The sequence below is a fragment of the Somniosus microcephalus genome, chromosome 3 (genome assembly GCF_052327205.1).
Source record: "Somniosus microcephalus isolate GS21.2 chromosome 3, FLI_Smic_1.0, whole genome shotgun sequence".
In the NCBI taxonomy this organism is placed as follows: Eukaryota; Metazoa; Chordata; class Chondrichthyes; order Squaliformes; family Somniosidae; genus Somniosus; species Somniosus microcephalus.
In genome coordinates, this window is record NC_140989.1 from 122,450,806 (window position 1) to 122,471,644 (window position 20,839).

The 20,839-nt window shown below is 45.4% G+C and overlaps 1 protein-coding gene across 1 annotated transcript in view; it reads left to right on the forward strand.

Annotated features, from left to right (window-relative positions):
- The window catches only part of LOC147121354 (utrophin-like), a 210,784-nt gene that overhangs the window by 165,355 nt on the left and 24,590 nt on the right, over window positions 1–20,839 (forward strand). Inside the window, exons 32-36 of the mRNA XM_085977745.1 lie at window positions 1,246–1,416; window positions 2,504–2,683; window positions 5,524–5,652; window positions 8,056–8,226; window positions 12,481–12,657. Coding sequence (XP_085833871.1) covers window positions 1,246–1,416; window positions 2,504–2,683; window positions 5,524–5,652; window positions 8,056–8,226; window positions 12,481–12,657 — 828 coding nt within the window. The remainder of the gene's footprint in view (window positions 1–1,245; window positions 1,417–2,503; window positions 2,684–5,523; window positions 5,653–8,055; window positions 8,227–12,480; window positions 12,658–20,839) is intronic.

Sequence of the window (20,839 nt, forward strand, 5' to 3'; positions counted from 1 at the left end):
AAAACAAATTAAACTTATAAAATGTAACTTATTATTACTGGTGTCCACCACGCCCTCCAGTCCCTGTGGTGCCAGCCGGTTGCGGAAAGCCTCAAGTATACCGGCAGACGCTGCAACCAGAGAGCACATGCCCCCTCTCCAGCCCCCACGGGCACGTACACCATGTGCTCATTCTCCAGCCACCCCCAGGCACGGACACCGTGTGCTCCCTCTCCAGGCCCCCCCCGGGCACGAACACCGTATGCTCCCTCTCTAGGAACCCCCGGGCATGGACACCATGTGCTCCCTCTCTAGGGCACCCCCCCCCCCCCCCCCCCCCCCCCCCCCCGAGCACGGACTCCGTGTGCTCCCTACAGGTCCCACCCCTGGACGCGGGCACCACGTGCTCACTCTGCAGGCCCCCCCACCCGGTCACGGACGCCGCGCTCTCCCTCTCCAGTGACACCTGGGCACAGACAAGGCCGTGGAAGAGAGACAGGCAGAGTGATCCCCTCCACGGGCCGCGTCTATCCTGGACCTGTGGGTGGCCACATCGGCCAGGCCCAGAAACAGACCCATGGGTAGGTCCTCCAACATGCCCACCCACCTGCATACTGGGTGGCCAAAGATCAGGAGTGTGAGACTGATGTGGAGCCAGAAGTTGAGGAGCAACCTCTCCAAAAAGTGCAAGAGGCACTGCAACCTTTCACAATTAACAAAGATATGGAACACGGTTTCGTCCAGGCCTCCTGGGATTCCGTAAAATGGGACTGCGCCAGGTAACACTCTCCACCCCAGATCCCCGAAGGAGCAGCGGAGGACTCCTGCACGCAGAGCCCTCTACTGGGGACCCCATGCCATCGCTCTACGGCAAGGTGAACGCCAGGGCGTGTCCGGATGGTGAGATGGAATGCCAGGGCGTGTCCGGGCGGTGAGATGGAATGCCAGGGCATGTCCGGGTGGTGAGATGGAATGCCAGGGCATGTCTGGGTGGTGAGATGGAACGCCAGGCTGTGTCTAGGTGGGAGACGAGGGCAATGAAGAAGAGTGTGCTCCGGAGCAGCCCGAACAGGGAATCCCTCCGCGCAGAGTATAATGGCTGGGAGGGAGTTTCCGAGAGTGGGCTCGAGTTGTGAGGTGCAAGTTCCTGAGGGAGGTTTTGGGGCTTCACACCAATGCGAAACGCCACTCAGCTTCACCAAGGCAGTTTTACTTTATAATTTGATGGCAGGCTCATCTTTCACATGCATTGCTCTTGCATTGCAGGTCACTGAAGGAAAACAGGACCTAGAAAAAGCCTTGCAACTATCTCGCAAGTGGAAGAATGAGACCAAATCATTTTCGGAGTGGTTGGCAGCTACAGAAGATGAAATTATCCAAAAATCATCTGCTGGGGGGATACCTGTTAACTTAGATTCAGAAATCAAGTGGACCAGAGTGAGTATTTTTATTCCCTCTCTCGATTAAGGACTTGGCCTCTTTTGCTCTTTTCTCCTACTCACTTGTTGGCAGCTGGGTGTTATTACATGGGGAGTTTCAGGCATGAATTGTGATTTGAGGGTTTCTTAGTTGATTTACAGACTGTCTTTTCAGGAGCGAAATCAGGAAGTACTTTTTCACTGTGGAGTTGCGATACAGACCAGCCATGAGCTAATTGAATGGCTGAACAGGCATGAGGGGCTGAATGGCCTTCTCATGTTCCTATCTCCCTGTGGCATGTGCCATTCCTGGGCAAAAGGATGGGTAATCAACTCAGTGGCATTGTGAACCCAGTTGCTGGGAACAGAGGGAGATTGGGCTACTTTGGGTGACCTTGCAAAGTATTTACAGCACAGAAACAGGCCATTTGGCCCACAGGTCCATGCTGGTATTTATGTGCCACATGAGCCTCCTCCCACCCCATGTTGCTGAATGTTTCATTGTAGGGAGTTTTTTACTGAGCATTTCCCCATGGATGGTAGAACATAGGACTAGGCCATTCATCCCCTTGAACCTGTAGTGAAGATGGTTGAAGTAATTGCTTTGAAATGGTTGGTGTCAAAAAAGCTGAAGAAAGCGATGATCTAAGCTTGCACCCTTTCACAATGCTTCACTAAGGTACCGCAAAGCTTTTCTTGAAGTTATTTACCCTCTCACGAGGGCACATAACACCATTTCTCACTTGGCATGTCTCCCCAGGATCAGTTTACAAGGTAGCAGATGATCCAAAAAAATCAGGGCACCAATGCACATCAATAATAAACTTGGTGTAGGTTGTAAGTGAAGTGTAAAATATTGTAGATGACGTGGCTGAACAAATAGCCATGCTGGCATGGCCTTCGTTACAGGATGGTGTCTTGTCATGTTCTATTCAAATCTTTATCACAGGATCATACTAGAATACATACGTCAGGTTTTGATGGGCTATTTGCCTTATTCCCATCCTAGCCTTCCTGTTTATAGAGGGATGCTTTGTGGTTTATGCAATCAATATGGATTTGTATATTAAGAGTGAGTAACATGTATAAATGACTTTCTTTTACAGCTAATTCTGAAAGATTTGGAGGCAAGGAAAGCTGATCTGGCTATTATCACTGAGAGTAGTGCTGCACTGCAAGGTCTTGTAGAAGGCAGTGAACGTGTTCTGGAGGATAACCTGTGCACACTGAACACCGATTGGAACAGGGTCCGCACTCTGGCACAGGGGTGGTGTGGCAGACTGATGGTAAGTAATGTAAGCCATATAAATATTTGTTGTTGTTGTAATTGTACCTCCCTTACTGTAAATTACTCTCCAAGCATTCCAGTATTACTACAATGCAGACAGTCATACAAATATGAGCTTTTTGCTGGTTTCCAATGTTTGAACTGATTCATGTCCTTTTGTCAACCATTTGCTGTGACGTTACTTACCTGTTCCAACTGGTGTCAACCCAGTACGATAGCAAAATACTGCAGATGCTGGAAATCCAAAATAACAACAGAGAATGCTGGAAAAACTCACCAGGTCAGGCAGCTGTCCTTATCCTGCCAGTACACTTCACACCTAATCTCAGCTGCCTTTTGTCTCCACGGGCCCATTACCATCTCATCTGGCTTCGCATAACTTATATTGTCTCTTTTACTTCTTTTGTTCGATCGCAGCTTTGCCTTCGATCTTTTTATTTTCTTTCCCGTTTTGAAGAAGGGTTTCAACCCGAAACGTCAACTCAAATTTCTCTCCACGGATGTTGCCTGACCTGCTGAGTTTTTCCAGCATTCTCTGTTGTTATTTTGGTGTCAACCCAGTCTCATTTCCCTGCCTGTTCCCCATTTCCTTTTCTATTCTTCCTTTTCAAATATTTATCTAATTCACTTTTAAATGCTGTCCATAGTCTCTGCCTCCATAGACTTTTGTGGTAAGGCATTCCTTATTCTAACAACCCTCTGTGTGAAAACATTTCTTCTGACTTCCCCTCCTTGAGAATCCTCTGTCCCCTCTTTGTTACCGATTCACCAACCAGTGCAAACAATCTTTCACTCTTTACTCTCTCAAAATCTCTATTAAATTCCTCATAACTTTGTCTGTTACAGTGAGAAAAGCACCAATATTAGAGCTTTTATAAACTCTTATTCTTGGTATTATTCCAATGAATCTTCACTGTACCCTTTTCCGTGACACTAATATCCTTCTTATAATGGTGTGCCCAGAACTGCACGCAATATTCCAACTGTGTCCTGTGTATTATGCTTGTGTATATGGTCATGTTTACAACATACAAATAGGCCTAAAATATAGCTTTTAACCTAATAGGAATTAATTTCTTCGATCACCACACATTGCCCTGAAAATGAACAGCTTTCCACTCAATATAAAGGAAAAATGTGATCGTTTGATGTAGTGAGAAACAAGCACGTAAAGGAAAAACTTGGCGTGATTCCAGAATGCTATTCAATACTTTTTCTTGCTGCAATCTATCCTCCTTCCTATAACATAAGAACATAAGAAATAGGAGCAGGAGTAGGCCAATCGGCCCCTCGAGCCTGCTCCGCCATTTAATAAGATCATGGCTGATCTGATCCTAACCGCCAATCTACTATCACAGAACCATCTCCTGAATCTAACAGAATTAGACACACGAAATAGGAGCAGGATCAGGCTACACGGCCCCTGGGCCCGCTCCACTACCCACAGGGCCATGTCCGATCTGAACCTAGACTCATGTCCAAATTCCTGCCCGCTCCCCGTAACCCTTAATTCCCTTTACTTCTAGGAAACTGTCTATTTCTGTTTTAAATTTATGTAATGATGTAGCTTCTACAGCTTTTTGGGGCAGCATATTCCATGGACCTACCACCCTCTGAGTGAAGTAGTTCCTCCTCATCTCAGTTTTGAAAGAGCAGCCCCTTATTCTAAGACTATGCCCCCTAGTTCTAATTTCACCCATCATCGGGAATATCCTCCCCGCATCCACCCGACCCAACCCCTTCACAATCTTATATGTTTCAATAAGATCGCCTCTCATTCTTCTGAACTCCAATGAGTAGAGTCCCAATCTACTCAACCTCTTCTCATATGTCCATCCCCTCATCCCCGGGATTAACCGAGTGAACCTTCTTTGTACTGACTCGAGAGCAAGTATGTCTTTTCTTAAGTATGGACACCAAAACTGTATGCAGTATTCCAGGTGTGGTCTCACCAATACCTTGTACAACTGAAGCAATACCTCCCTATTTTTATATTCTATCCCCCTAGCAATGAAAGCCAACATTCCATTGGCCTTCTTAATCACTTGCTGCACCTGCATACTAACCTTTTGAGTTTCGTGCACCAGGACCCCCAGATCCCTTTGTACTTCAGTACTTTCCAGTTTCTTGCCATTAAGATAATAACTTGCTCTATGATTTTTCCTGCCAAAGTGCATAACCTCACACTTTCCAGTATTGTATTCCATCTGCCAAATCTCTGCCCACTTACTTAGCCTGTCTATGTCCCCTTGCAGGTTTTTTATGTCCTCCTCACCCACTACTTTCCCTCCCATCTTAGTATCATCTGCAAACTTTGATATGTTACACTCGGTCCCCTCCTCCAAATCGTTAATATAGATTGTTCTTATGTTCTTATCATGTGGTCTTCTGCAGTTAAAATCAGGACATTATGGGAAAAAGATGCAAGAAGCTAAATCCTTTCCAGCTCCTAACTTTAGAATCTTTTTCACAAATGATCTTTGTGCTAAATGGTCAGGTGTGGTTGAAAAACTCCCGTACATCGGTGTCTAATAGCTTCACGTTTTTTGAAAACTTGTCACTTTACATGATGCCCATGCACATTTAATTCCAATATGTTGGCCTTTCATGTAATCGTACCTCAGGGGATAGAGAGAGAGAGCTGGTATGAAGTGTTACTGCAAACTTACTTTTTTATAGTGATTACCTTGTACTGTCATCATCTTAAATGTTTCTCAGAAGTATGCACTGTTGACATCCTGTTGCTTTCTGCACTGTAACGAGTACTTCATGGATAAAAGCTCTAAAGGAATTTTCACAATGGAGTGCTGGACAGTTTTTGTCATTTCTTTCTTATAGGATCATCAAAATCAGATGGAAGGCTTCGATCAGAATGTTGCCCACATAAGCACTTGGCTGTACCAAACTGAAATTCTGCTAGATGAGATCGATAAGAAGTCAGATGGTGAAAGGGAGGAAATGCTTAAGGTAAAATATTACAAATATGCCAGGTTTCTCAGTGGAGCGAATTTGCATCTTAAAGGACTTCTCCAAGATATGTTCCCACAGACAAATGTTATGGTGGATAAGTAAAGAGGAAAACCTCCTGCGAACTAAACACCACACAAGAGCCATCAAAGTCGTGTCTTTTCCCCCCATCTTGGTGTAAGTGCTTTTTTCAAGGCAGTGGCATTAGAATTCACGTAATAAGGCAAGAACACACAAGTGTAAGGTTCTCCTGGTCAGAGAAATGAGTGACAGCTGGCGGCCATGTTTTGGTACAAAGACTGAGAAAGGCACAAACTGTAATAGGCATTTGTAACAGTTTTCCTCTTTTGTTCAGTCCTTGCATACAAATGATGAATAGGTGGTCAGCCAAATAGGTAAAGCCACTGGGATACTGTCCCTCTTGAGTTTTGTGCTGTACCTGAACTGCTGGGCTTTTCTCCAGTCCTGTTTTTATATAGGCCTTCATTAGGAAACAGACCTCGGTTTTCTTCCTTCTATTTTATCACCGTTGATAAAAGTTCAACCTTACGGCTTCATTTTAGGAAAGTTTTCCTCCTCCAGGCGTTGGTAGAATAGACATGAGAAGCTCCAGCAGTTAAAGAAAATCTTATCAATATGGACAAACAAAATGCATCATGACTGTTCTGGCTGCAGTGTATACCATCTACAAGATGCACGGCAGCAACTCGCCAAGGCTTCTTCAGCAGCACCTCTCAAACCTGCGACCTCTACCACCTAGAAGGACAAGGGCAGCAGGCGCATGGGAACACCACCACCTCCAAGTTGCACACCATCCGGACTTGGAAATATACCACAGTTCCTTCATTGTCGCTGGGTCAAAATCCTGGAACTCCCTCCCTAACAGCACTGTGGGAGTAACTTCACCACACAGACTGCGGCAACTCACCACCACCTTCTCGAAGGCAATTAGGGATGGGCAATAAATGCTGGCCTCGCCAGCGACACCCACATCCCAGGAATGAATAAAAAAAAATCTTGTTGGGCGGTGTGGGGTGACCTTTAATTCCGAGTGATTCCTTTTACTTTGAATCCTAAGCAATTACTATGGGATTCTTGGCCAATTAAGCTCTTGCCAGAATTTAATACTATAGTAACAAAATGTGACTTGAAACTAGAAGTCTATGATGCTGACTTTAAAGAAATGGGAACCAATTGAAAACTGAGGGAAAATAAATTTTGGAAATGGATTGATTATTTTGCATGACTTGATCAAGGAAGATGATAAGGGGACTGAACTGCTGCTGATAGGAGGAAAAGAATTGGGTCAGAAAACGACAGTGTCGTCTTACATGTAGCGGAACTGAGAGAAAGACCAAGTACTTGAACCCTGTGTGATGCCAGAGTAATAAAGGGGAGGGAGTCCCACTTTTCTAGCCACATGCCCCTTGTGTTCAAGTCCCACTTCAGAACTTGAGTACATAATCTAGGCTGACATTTCAGTCCAGTACTGAGGGAGTGTTGCATTGTTGGGGATGCTGTTTTTCGGCTGAGATGGTAAACTGAAGGCTAGTCGACTTGCTCTGGTGAACCTGAAAGATCCTTTGGTACTCTTTGAAGAAGAGCAGGGGAGTTGTTCTGATGTCCTGACCAACATCCCTCCCTCAACCAAAAAAATAGTAGTTTGCGTTGCCATGTTTGCTGATGCAACAGTGACAGCATCTCAAAAGTAATTCATTGGTCATTTTCCCAAATCTTGCGGATTTTGATGCATGCTGTTCTCCACGTAGGAAAAGAATGCAAGAAAAACCATCAGGCCCATCCATGCTCATTCTAAGCATTAGATGGTGAACCTCATGCATCATGCCTCCTCAAACACAATGCTAACTCTGAGGGTAGGGGACATTGGATAAAACAGGAAAAGAAAACCGGCCAATTTCAGGAAAAATTTCGAGAAATTCCTCTCCGACTCTTTAAAATAATCAAGAAGCTCCAGGAGACCATGGTTACCCATCACACGAGACATACTTAAACGAACCTCCTACATTCCTCTATATGTCACAATTTCCTTAGGAACAGAGTGCTATACTGGACCAGAAATGCCCAACTTCGTCCATTCACCCAGTCGTATAGGTCACAGAGTTCCTACTGCACTGATAACCCTTCAATAGCTATTCATCACCTTCTTAAAATGTATAACGCTCTACTGTCTCTTTGGATAGGCTGTTCCACATGTTTACCACCCTCTGCATAAAGAAGTTAGTAATGTAACCAACGTAATGGAATACATGCCATTTAATGTAACTTGGTAACTGTCTTAGTAATTACTACAATGTTGCTGAACACTTTCTGCGTACTTTGTTCAGTGTGATGTAGGCGCTCTTAGAAAATTAGAACAGTGTAACTGTTGAAACTGCTTTGCAGCGTTTTCAGTCTGAACTGGATGGAATCAGCTTGCAAGTTGATGATGTACGTGACCAAGCGGTTTCCCTGATGAACAGTAATGGTGCCACATGCCGTGAAGTGGTGGAGCCGAAGCTCATCGAACTGAATCGCAATGTTGAGAAAGTTTCTCAGCACATTAAATCAGCAAAAGTGAGTCGGTATAAGAGCAGCAGTAACTGGCTGAGAAACAGCGTCTACAAATACAACATTTAGGACAAATTTAGTTTACTGTGGATGCTTTGAAAGGAATTGTAATTTCAAATCAAGTACAATAGTCTGGAGCACATGTCCAACTTTTACTCCTTAAAGGGGACGAAAAGTCTAGATTGAGTACTTTTTATTCAAAGTACTTCCCCATTTGATATTGTTGAAGAGGGAACCTTATTGCCATGAATATAGTTTTTGCTGTTCTTCCAAAGCACCAATTTTCTGACTTGCCCAGAGACTGCAAGGTTGAGTCTGCTTTGTAATAGCCCACCGCAGTAAACACTTTAGACTGGCTCCATAGGAAAACATGCATTTGACTAAGATTACTGGAATATCTGCTTCTTGCAAGTGGGTTCTATCCAGAGACCTCGGCGTGATTGATCGAGTTATGTAACTTTAGGGATCAGGGTGACCAAGATGAAACTTGGCCCTCAAAACAAAAATGTCACCTGTTTGTTGGTGAGATGGGAACATAGGAACGGGAGTAGGCCATTTAGCCCCTTGAGACTGTTCTGCCATTCAATGAGATCATAGCTGATCTGCGAACTAACTCCATATACCTGCCTTTGCCCCATATCTCTTGATACCTTTGGTTAACAAATATCTATCAATCTCGGATTTAAAATTAACAATTGATCCAGCATTAATTGCCTTTTGTGGAAGAGAGTTCCAAATGTCTACCACCCTTTGTGTGTAGAAGTGTTTCCTAATTTCACTCCTAAACTATGCCCCCGTGTCCTAGACTCACCAACCAGCGGAAATAGTTTCTCTCTATCTACCCTATCTGTTCCCCTTAATATCTTGAAAACTTCGATCAGAGGGTGGGGGGGTTGTGGGGCTGAAGGAGATTAGAGATAGGAAGGGGCAAGGCCATGGAGGGATTTGAAAACAAAGATGAGAATTTTGAAATCGAGGTGCTGCTGAACTGGGAGCCAATGTAGGTCAACGAGCACAGGGGTGATGGGTGAACGGGACTTGGTGCGAGTTAGGACACGGGCAACCGAGCTTTGGATGACCTCAAGTTTACGTAGGGTGGAATATGGGAGGCCAGCCGGGAGTGCATTGGAATAGTCAAGTCACCTTGAGTATAAGACTGGTAACTCAAAAGGGTCAAATTTGTTCATCATGAAGCGTCAGCGTAGCAGTGCCACAGTTGGTCAGGTACTTCATAAATAACGTTATCCAGGCTGCTACAGCAGTCAGCCATTGGCGCACTGGCTGGAAGAATTAAATCTGCTCCACAAACAGGTTTCCTTGTGGTGCTAAAGACCAGACTGATGGTCTGTCATTTGGATGTTTCTCTTGGTGACCAAGCAGAAGCTTCTGGAAGGTTTCAAAGAGCACCAATAAAAGCAATTGTTAATAAACTTCCCAATCTTGCTCAGTGGATAAATACACTGCCCAGTGAGACACTGAGCCATACAGACTAGGAAGATCCAGGGTTAATCCCCAATGGTGAATTACCTTATCTCATTCACAAGATCTAAATGGAGGATGCCACTGTCATCTTGCTGATCTGCGCTGGCCTTACCTGGTTCTTGTACCTTATCAGTCTCTGCATTGGTCTAGGCTTGAAGTACAGCCGGTGTACCTCAGAACCTTTCTTTGATTGGCTCTTGAAGGCAGCCCACCTAACCCAACAGACATCCTTCAGCAGTAAAGAACCATCTAGCATCTTCAAAAAAAACTTCCAACACACAAAAAAATTAATGCATTTGTTTGATCATCCGAATAGCATGATAGGACTTGGGCTTGATTTCTAGGGTGATGGGGAATGGTGAGGGGAAGAGATGCATGCCTTCCTAGGAGGATAGACATTCTCATGAAAATAAAACACGAGTGTTAGGCAGAAAAGGCTCAATTATTGGTGCTTGGAATACATTGGAGCACCACATTCCCGCTATTGTCCTGTTCAGATGCAACTCATTCGAGCTGTTTCCCAAAGTTTTAACAGTTTCTGTGGCTGATTTGCAGACTGTTTCTGCCTTTGGGAGCTTCATTTGGCCAAAATTCAATAATGCCCAGTTTTGTAAAAATAAATTTGACATTTACTCCCTCCAGACTGCACTCTTTTATTAAACTTGCAGGTTCAGATAGCCTGAGCCATCCAGCATGTGTATTTCATTTTGATATTTTAATATTTAAGACTGTCAACTTGTTTGCCCTCATTAGTGAGTGAATTTCATGCCTGGGTGGGTGATTCAACTCAACTTGTTTTTCTTGTGGTTTAAAGCAACACCACATTTTTTTGTGTTTGTGAAATTATATGTGAGAAATTGATGCTAAAATTCTCTCTGCCACTCTGTTAAAATGAAGAATCTCTTTATTGATTGCAGAGTATTGGAGTTTCTACACAGATGGTTGCATCAGTCTAAGCAACTGCTTCCTGGAAGAAATGAACTTAAACCCATTGCGAATCAGAGATTAGCATTTTGAGTTGTAGAAAGTATTTTTTTCTTTGAATTTTTGTGCATATTAAGGTGAGGGATGTTGGTGTTTGGGTATAGAGTTTTTCCCATTTCAGGTTGCCTTCAAGCTCTCTCAAGTCAGATATAGCACAGATAGATGTAGGGTAAAGCTCCCTCTACCAGAACTGAGAGGTACAACTATCAGGAAAGACTGAACAGGCCGGGGCTCTCTTCTGTAGAAAAGAGAAGGCTGATAGAGGTCTTTAACATTATGGAAGTGTTTGATAGGGTAGATGTAGAGAAGATATTTCCACTTGTGGGGGGGCGGGGGGAGAGGAGGAGTCCAAAATTGGGCCATATATATGATAATCACTAATAAACCCAATAAGGAATTCAGGAGAAAGTTCTTTACTCAAGAGTGGTGAGAATATGGAAATCGCCACTACATGGAGTGATTGAGGCAAATAGCATAGATGCATTTAAGGAAAGTAAGTGCATGAGGGAGAAAGGAATGGAAGGATATGTTGGGGGTAATATATTAGCATGGATAGAGGATTGGCTAACTAACAGAAAACAGAGTGTCGGGATAAATGGGTCATTTTCAGGTTGGCAAAACGTAACTAGTGGGGTGCCGCAGGGATCAGTGCTGGGGCCTCAACTATTTACAATCTATATTAATGACTTGGATGAAGGGACTGAGTGTAATGTAGCCAAATTTGCTGATAATACAAAGATAGGTGGGAAAGCAAATTGTGTGGAGGACGCAAAGAATTTCCAAAGGGATATAGATAGGCTAAGTGAGTGGGCAAAAATCTGGCAGATTGAGTTTAATGTGGGAAAATGCAAGGTTATCCACTTTAGTAGGAAAAATAAAAAAGCAAGTTATTATTTAAATGGGGAGAGATTACAAAATGCTGGGATCTGGTGGTCCTTGTACATGAATCACAAAAGATTAGCATGCAGGTACAGCAAGTAATTAGGAAGGCAAATGGAGTGTTGGCCTTTATTGCAAAGTATAAAAGTAGGGACATCCTGTTACAACTGTACAGGACGTTAGTGAAACCACACCTGGAGTACTGCGTACAGTTTTGGTCTCCTTATTTAAGGAAGGATATACTTGCATTGGAGGCAGTTCAGAGAAGGTTCACGAGGTTGATTCCGGAGACATGGGGGTTGTCTTATGAAGAAAGGTTGAGCCTATACTCATTGGAGTTTAGAAGAATGAGAGGGGATCTTATTGAAACATATAAGATTCTGAAGGGGCTTGACAGGGTAGATGCAGAGAGGATGTTTCCCCTCGTGGGGGAATCTAGAACTAGGGGGGCATAATTTCAGAATGAGGGGGCATCCTTTTAAATCGGAAATGAGGAGGAATATTTTCTTCTCTAAGGTTTGAGAATCTTTGGAATTCTCTTCCCCAGAGAGCTGTGGAGACTGGGTCATTGGATATATTTGAGGTGGAGATAGACAGATTTTTGAAAGGTAGGGGAGTCAAGGGTTATGGGGAGCAGGCAGGGAAGTGGAGTTGAGGCCAAGATCAGATCAGCCATGATCTTATTGAATGGCGGAGCAGGCTCGAGGGGCCAAATGACCTACTCCTGCTCCTATGCCTTATGTTCTTATTAATGTTGCATCCGTTAATGAGTAAACACATGAACTTTAGTTTTTGACTGACATGTTCATTTTATCAGTGACTGAATTTGTCTCCACATACTTCTGAACACAACTAGTAGTGTTGAGTTTAACATAAAATGAATATAAATAACTACTTTATTATATGTGACTACAGATGGAAGCAGCAATGCAAGAACCTACAAGCCATGAAAATGGGTTCAGATCAGGTCTGAAGACCGACCATGTTTCATTCATTGATCTCGATCGCTTTGAAGCTGAGCTGCAAATCAAGATAGATGACTTGGAGAGAAAGCTGCAGTGTAGCGAGGAAATCTCTGATGATGATGAAAAGGTAAAATACAGAGAATTGTTTAACTTTTACTTACAGTAGCAGCATTGGAGAGTGTGCCAAATACCAGTCACATTCAAAATATCTTGATGTGATAATGATATATTTAATGTATAAATATATGAAAAGACTGTCATGGTGCCTTTATAGCTGCTTGTGTAGGAGTTCTGCGGCCCATTGGGTAAACACGCTGCCTACTGTAGGCCATTAACATCGGAAAGTCCCTGGTGTAATTTCTGCTTGTTGCTGAGTTAACTAATCTCAGTCAGGGTGCCAGTAGAGTGCTACAATTGACTTAAGGGAGGGGAAAAATTAAATAGTGCACCAATTGTTAACCAGTGACTACTGCTGGAAAGTGTGTGTGTGTGGAAATGTCGGGTGAGTGCAGGTTTGGACTTGGATGTGATGACCATATGCTTGGACTCGCTGTGTGGACTTACAAATGAAGAATGGCAACTTGGGTGAGGAACTGGAAAGCAGTCAGTGTGGAGCCATGCCACAGTATCATTCGCTGCCTTCAGGAGTGACGGGGAAAGAAAGTTTCAAATATTGATATTGTGCCATATATCTGAAATGTCCCATTGTCCTCTACACAGTCGCCCTTGAAATATGCTTGAAGTGGGGGGGTGGGGGTGCGGGAGCGGGAGATTGGGACCTGACACCAGGCAGAATGTGTAGCTGGCAAGACCCTTGTGAAGCACCTTACTGAGGCTGAGGGTGGCGGCATCCTATAGACAATGTTGCATCAGGCAGCCCTAAACCCACTGGCCTGGTCAGTCAATGAGGTACCCTTTTGGAAGTTGTAGAATGTACTCTAGCCCAGAGGTGGACATTTAAGATGGTCTGCACAGAGCGGGATTAAAACGGAGTGTACTTAAACAGAGGGTTTTATTTGGGAATTTGGAAAGAGTGGGAATTCAGAGAAAAGGGGAAGGAGTTGCTGCTTTTTGCCTACACTACTTGTAGTGCTTTGTGTTACAGGTAGATAATTAATTTCGGTACCCATAACTTAATCTAGATCAAGTAAGTAATCACAAAACTACACTGTAAACTAAGTTACCTAATTACAAATTTAATTAAATGAAACAAGGTCATATAGGGAGTGTGGTGTGCCGCAACTGCAGCATGTGGGAGTTTATGGAGAGCATTGTGATCCCGTTGGCAGTAAGTGCCTGCATCTTGAGGAACTTCAGCTCAGAGTTTTTGAGCTGGAGTCTGAGGTACAGACATTGCGGGGCATCAGGGATGGGGAGAGTTACCTGGACACTTTGATCCAGGAGACAGTCATGCCCCTTAGATTAGGTAGTGGTACAGATTTGGTTAGTGGTCAGGGACAGGAGGGTGTGACTGCAACTAAGGGGACCCCAGGTGCAGTGCTGGAGGAGCCACAGACTTTGCCCTTGTTCAACAGGTGAGGTTCTTGCTGCCTGTGTGGATGAAGGAAAAGCCTGCAGATGGCTGAGCAAGCTGACCAGGAGGCCATTCAAGTGGGGGGAGTGACAGGGAATGTAGTTGTGGTAGGGGACAATATAGTCAGGGGGATAGACACTGTTCTCTGCAGCCGCGACCAAGAGTTCCGAGACATGGTTAAAGACCATCTCGCGGCTGGAGGAAAACTTGGAGTGGGAAGGGGAGGATCCAGTTGTTGTGGTCCACGTAGGAAGCAACTGATGCGCTATCAATTACTCATAAAAGACTGAGAGTTAAGAGAGTAACTAAAGGCTTTTATTAACAAAAGAATGAAGGTCTGCCTCGAGTGGTCGACCAGTCCAGAATACAAAGGGCTGGGGAGCAGTCACCTTTATACTAGGACTTGCGGGAGGAGTCAGCCGAGGCATGTCCAGGCATGTACACAGTGGCATACAAACAGTGGTTTACCACAGCAACGACATAGGTAGAATTCGGAATGAGGTTCTGCTGAGGTAGTTTGAGGAGCTAGGATCCAAATTAAAAAGCAGACCCTCAAAGGTAATAATCTCTGGATTGTTACCTGAGCCACGTGCAAATTGGAATAGGGACAAACAGATTAGAGATTTAAATGCATGGCTCAAAGAGTGGTGTGGGAGGAAGGGGTTTCAGTTCATGGGGCACTGGCACCAGTACTGGGAAAAGAGGGAGCTGTTCCGTTGGGACGGGATCCACTTAAACTGTGCTGGGACCAATGTCCTGGCGAACTGAATAACTAGGGCAGTAGACAGGGCTTTAAACTAATGAAGAGGGGGGGTGGGAGGATTCAGGAAAGAGTAAATTTATAAGCAGTGAGAAATGTCAAGGCTCTAGAGTAGAGTTTTGGGTAAAAATAAGCAGAGTGGGTCAGGTTAGAAATATGTCAAAACTTAAGGGGCCTATATCTGAGTGCGCGAAGCATTTGCAAAGAAAAGGTGAATTAATAGTGCAGATAGAAATTAATAGGTTTGATCTCTTCTTAGGCAGTCCCTCGGAACCGAGGATGACTTGCTTCCACATTAAAAATGAGTTCTCAGGTGACTGATGAGTCCAATGCGGCACCTACAGTCTCTGTCACAGGTGGGGCAGACGGTGGTTGAAGGGGTGGGTGGTTGGGGTGCTTGGGTTGACGTGCGCTCCTTCCGCTGTTTGCGCTTGGCTTCCGCTTGCTCCCAGGTGTTCGGTGCCTTCCCGGATGCTTCTCCTCCACTTTGTGCGGTCTTGAGCCAGAGATTCCCAGGTGTCGGTGGGGATGTTGCACTTTTTCAAGGAAGCTTTGAGGGTGTCCTTGAAGCATTTCCTCTGCACACCTGGGGCTCCGAGTAGAACGCTTGTTTTGGGAGTCTCGTATCGGGCATGCGGACGATGTGACCCGTCAATCGGAGCTGATCAAGTGTGGTTAAAGCTTCGATGCTGGGGATGTTGGCCTGAGCGAGAACACTGATGTTGGTGCACCTATCCTGCCAATGGATTTGCAGGATCTTGCGGAGGCAGCGTTGGTGGTACCTTTCCAGTGCTTTGAGGTGCCTGCTGTACATGGTCTATGTCTCTGAGGCATACAGCAGGGCGGGTATCATTGCTGCTCTGTAGACCATGAGCTTGGTGCTGGGTTTGAGGTCCTGGTCTTCAAACGCTCTCTTCCTCAGGCGACCGAAGGCTGCACAGGCACACTGAAGGCGGTGTTGGACTTGGTCATCGACGTCTGCCCTTGTTGACAGTAGGCTCCCGAGGTATGGAAAGTGGTCCACGTTGTCCAAGGCCTCGTCATGGATTTTGATAATCTGGGAGCAGTACTGTGTGGCAGGGGCAGGTTGGTAGAGGACCTTTGTCTTACGGATGCTTAGTGTAAGGCCTATGCTCTCGTACGCTTTGTAGAAACATAGAAACATAGAAGATAGAAGCAGGAGTAGGCCATTCGGCCCCTCGAGCCTGTTCCGCCATTTAATGAGATCATGGCTGATCATCCAAATTCAGTACCCTGTCCTGAATTTGGATGATCAGCCATGATCTCATTAAATGGTGAAGGTGTTGATGATGGTTTGGTGTGCGCAGACGCAAGCGTCATCTGCATACTGTAATTCGATGAGAGGATGGGACGACCTTGGATCTGGACTGGAGGTGATGGAGGTTGAACAGTTTCCCGTTTGTTCTGTAGATTAGCTCCACTCCAGCGGGGAGCTTACTGAGGGTGAGATGGAGCATTGCAGCCAGGAAGATTGAGAAGAGTATTGGTGCGACGACACAGCCTTGCTTGACCCCAGTCAGTACGTGAATTGGGTCTGTGGTGGATCTGTTGGTCAGGATCATGGCTTGCATGTCGTCGTGAAGCAGGCGGAGAATGGTGACAAACTTTTGAGGGCAGCTGAATTTGAGGAGGACACGCCATAATCCCTCACGGTTGACTGTGTCGAAGGCCTTTGTGAGGTCAAAGAAGGCCATGTACAGCAGTTGGTACTGTTCTCTGCATTTCTCTTGTAGTTGACGTGCGGTGAAGACCATGTCCATTGTGCTCCTTAGTGGGCGAAATCCGCATTGCGACTCTGGGAGGAGCTCTTCAGCCATTGGGAGAAGGCAATTGAGGAGGATTCTTGCGATGACTTTCCCTGTGGCAGACAGCAGGGAGACTCCTCTGTAATTACCGCAATCGGACTTTTCACCTTTCTTGAAGATGGTCACGATTATGGCGTCTGAGCTCCCATGGCATGCTCCCCTCCTTCCAGATAAGAGAAATGAGTTCATGTATTAGCGCCAATAGTGCTTCTCCGCCATGTTTTAGCGCCTTGGCGGGGATTCCATCTGCTCCTGAGGCCGCCTTGTTCTTCAGTTGTCGGATGGCCTTTTCAACCTCATGCCGGGCTGGGGTTGTGCTGAGGTGGTGGCGGGGGTAGCATGCTGCGGGATGGAGTTGAGGAGACTCGCGTCGAAAACAGAATCTCGATTAAGGAGATCTTTGAAGTGCTCCTACCAGCGGGCATTGACTGCCTCTCTCTACTTGATGAGTACCTCTCCGTTCTTGGCCCGCAGTGGGGTAGGATCTTGGGTGCTTGGGCCATAGGTGGTCTTGACTGCGCTAAAGAATCCACGCACGTCGTGGTTGTCGGCTAGCTGCTGGATCTCCTGCGCTTTCTCCACTCGCCATCTGTTCTTTAGGTCACGAATTCTTTGTTGGTCCTCGACCTTCAGGGATCTGTAAAGCTGCTTTCTTGCTCTCGAGTTCTGTTGCTGTTTTCAGATCAGGAATGTCTTGCGCTTGCGGCTTATTAGCTCCTGGATTTCCTGGTCGTTCTCGTTGAACTAGTCTTGGTACTTCCTGGTCGAGTGACCGAGCGGCTCTTCACAGGTGCTGATTATGGAGGCCTTGAGTGCAGACCAGGCGCTGTGGATACTGTTTCTGAATCACTGGGAGTCGTCAGGTTGGTTGTGAGGCACAGGCTGAATAGAGCTTTCTTAGCAGGGTCTTTGAGTGCTCCTGCGTTGATTTTCCTGCGGTATTGCTTCTGTTGCCGCCGCTGTTTTGGGGCTACATTGATGGAGATGACAGTGGATTAGGTGGTGGTCTGTTAAGCAGTCGTCGGCTCCTGTCATGATGCGGGTGATGTGGACGTCCTTGTCCCTCGCTCGAATGATGACGTAGTCCAGCAGATGCCAGTGCTTGGAGAGAGGGTGTTGCCATGAAGCCTTGTACTTGTCCCTCTGATGGAACAAGGTGTTGGTTATGACCAGGCCATGTTCTAAGTTTTTCATCAATCGCCTTCTCCCAGTGGCTTTCCCTACCCCCCTCTCTGCCGATCACACCTCCCCAGAGGTCTGTGTCCTTTCCAACTCTGGCGTTGAAGTCGCCAAGGAGGATCAGCTTGTCGCCCGTTGGGACTCGGGACAGGGATTGTTCGAGGCTGGAGAAAAGTTCTTCTTTGGTCTCGTCTGTGGCGTCCAGTGTTGGGGCGTATGCACTGATGACCGTAGCGCACTGGCTCCGGGCTAGGGTGAGCCGTAGAGTCATGAGACATTCATTTATTCCACAAGGGGAGTCTGAGACGTTCAACTAACTCATTTTTTATGGCGAAGTCTACCCCATGGAGGCGGCGTTCTTCTTCAGGTTTGCCTTTCCAGAAGAAGGTGTAACCACCGCCTTGCTCCTTGAGCTGGCCTTCCCCTGCCCGCCGGGTCTTGCATAGGGCGGCGATGTTTATGTCGAAACGTCTGAGCTCCTGGGCAACGATAGCAGTACGGCATTCCGGTCTGTCGCTGTTGGGGTTGTCCATGAGGGTCCTGACGTTCCAGGTCCCGAACTTCATTTTAAAGGGTGGAAGATGATTGTGCGTGGGGTGGCCATTGCACACCAGCTACCCCACGGGCTTGACAGAGCAAGGTCTTGGTCCAATGGCAAGGGGATCCAAGACGATTGGAGACCAGGCTCTGCTACATCGGCCTAACACACACTCGCACGCTCACTCACTCTCACACTCTCGCTCTCTCGCTCACACACACACACACGCTCTCGCGCTCTCTCTCTCACTCCTCCTCCCCCTCCCCGCAGGTCCTCTCTGCCTGGGTTGCATAGACTGCAGTGTGGTGCTCCTGACCCTGCTGCGCCACTCCTGGGCCTCGTCCTTGCTCCTGGGCCCCGACCTCCTTATAGTGTGTCTCCTTCCAGTGAGTGTGTCCTGCGGTGCAACTCCTTCCAGTGGGTGAGGTTTGATCTAATAGCCATTACGGAGACGTGGTTGCAATGTGGCCAAGGTTGGGAACTAAATATTCCAGGATACTTAACTTTTAGAAGAGATAGGCAAAATGGAAAAGGAGGAGGGGTAGCCCTGATAAAAGATGGGGTAAAGATAGTAGAGAGAAAGGATCTGAGCTCCGAAATCAAGTAGTGGAATCAGTTTCGGTGGTGCTAAAAAACAGCAAGGGGCAGAAAACATTGGTGGGAGTTGTTTATAGGCCCCCAAACAGTATTTGTAATGTAGGGCAGAATATAGGAAATTAGAGGCGCATCTAACGAGGGTAATACAGTAATCATGGGGATCTTTAATCTTCATATAGACTGGGCAAACCAAATTTGCAGTAATATTGTGGAGGATGAATTCATGGAATGTATGCAAGATAGTTTTCTGGAGCAGTATTTTGAGGAACCAACTAGGGAACAGGCTATTTTAGATCTAGTATTGTGCAATGACAAAGGGTTAATTAATAACCTTGTAGTAAAGGGGCCTTTAGGGAAGAGTGACCATAATATGATAGAATTTTATAGAGTTTGAAAGTGATTTAGTTAAATCTGAAACTAGTGCCCAAAATCAAAACAAAGCTAACTACATAGGTATGAGGGGCGAGTTGGCTAAGCTAGATTGGGAAACTATATTAAAAGGTATGATGGTAGACAAGCAATGGCTAGCATTTAAAGAATTAATACATAATTTACAACAAATATACATTCCTTTACGGCACAAAAACCCCACAGGAAAAGTGGTCCAACCGTAGCTGACAAAAGAAGTTAAAGATAATATTAGATCAAAGGAAAAGGCTTAGGTTGCCAAAAAGAGTAATAAGCCTGAGGATTGGAAAGATTTTAGAATTCAGCAAAGGAGGACCAAGAAATTGATAAAGGGAAAATAGAATATGAGAGTAAACTAGCGAGTAACATAAAAACAGACTGTAAATGCTTCTATAGATATGTAAAAAAAGGAAAAGATTAGCGAAAGTAAATGTGGGTCCCTTACAGGCTGAGACAGGAGAAATTATAATGGGTAATAAGGAAATGGCAGAGAAATTAAACAAATACTTTGTGTCTGTTTTTACGGAAGAAGACGCAAAAATCTTCCCGGAAATAGTGGAGAACCAAGGCGTTAGCGAGAATGAGGAACTGAAAGAAATTAGTATTAGTAAAAAAAAATAGTACTTGAGAAATTAATGGGACTGAAAGCCGATAAATCTCCTGGACCCGATGGCCTACATCCTAGGGTTTTGAAAGAGGTGGCTATAGAGATAGTGGATGCATTAGTTGTCATTTTCCAAGATTCCATAGATTCTAGAATTATTCCCGCGAATTGGAAGGTGGCAAATGTAACCCCACTATTTAAGAAAGGAGGGAATAGAGGAAACCGGGAACTACAGACCAGTTAACCTGACATCAGTAGTAGGGAAAATGCTAGAATCTATTAGTAAGGACGTGGTAGCAGAGCACTTAGAAAACAGGGAGTAGGAATAAACGGGTCATTTTCGGGTTGGTAGGCTGTAACTAGTGGGGTTCTGCAAGGATCAGTTCTTGGGCCTCAGCTATCCACAATCTATCAATGATTTGGATGAGGGGACCAAATGTAATGTATCCAAGTTTGCTGCTGATACAAAGCTGGGTGGGAATGTAAGTTGAGGAGGATGCAAGGAGGCTTCAAGGGGATATAGACAGGCAAGTGAGTGGGCAAGATTATGGCAAATGGAATATAATGTGGAGAAATGTGAAGTTATCCACTTTGGTAGGAAAAATAGAAAAGCAGAGTATTTTTTTAAATGGTGAGAGATTGGGATATGTTGGTGTTCAGAAGGACCTGGGTAACATGCAGGTGCAGCAAGCAATTGGGAAAGCAAATGGTATGTTGGCCTTTATTGCAAGAGGATTTGAGTATAAGAGCAAAGATGTCTTACTGCAATTACATTAGGGCCCTGGTGCGACCATACCTGGAGTATTGTGTACAGTTTCGGTCTTCTTTCATAAGGATATACTTACAAAGAAGGTTCTTGAACA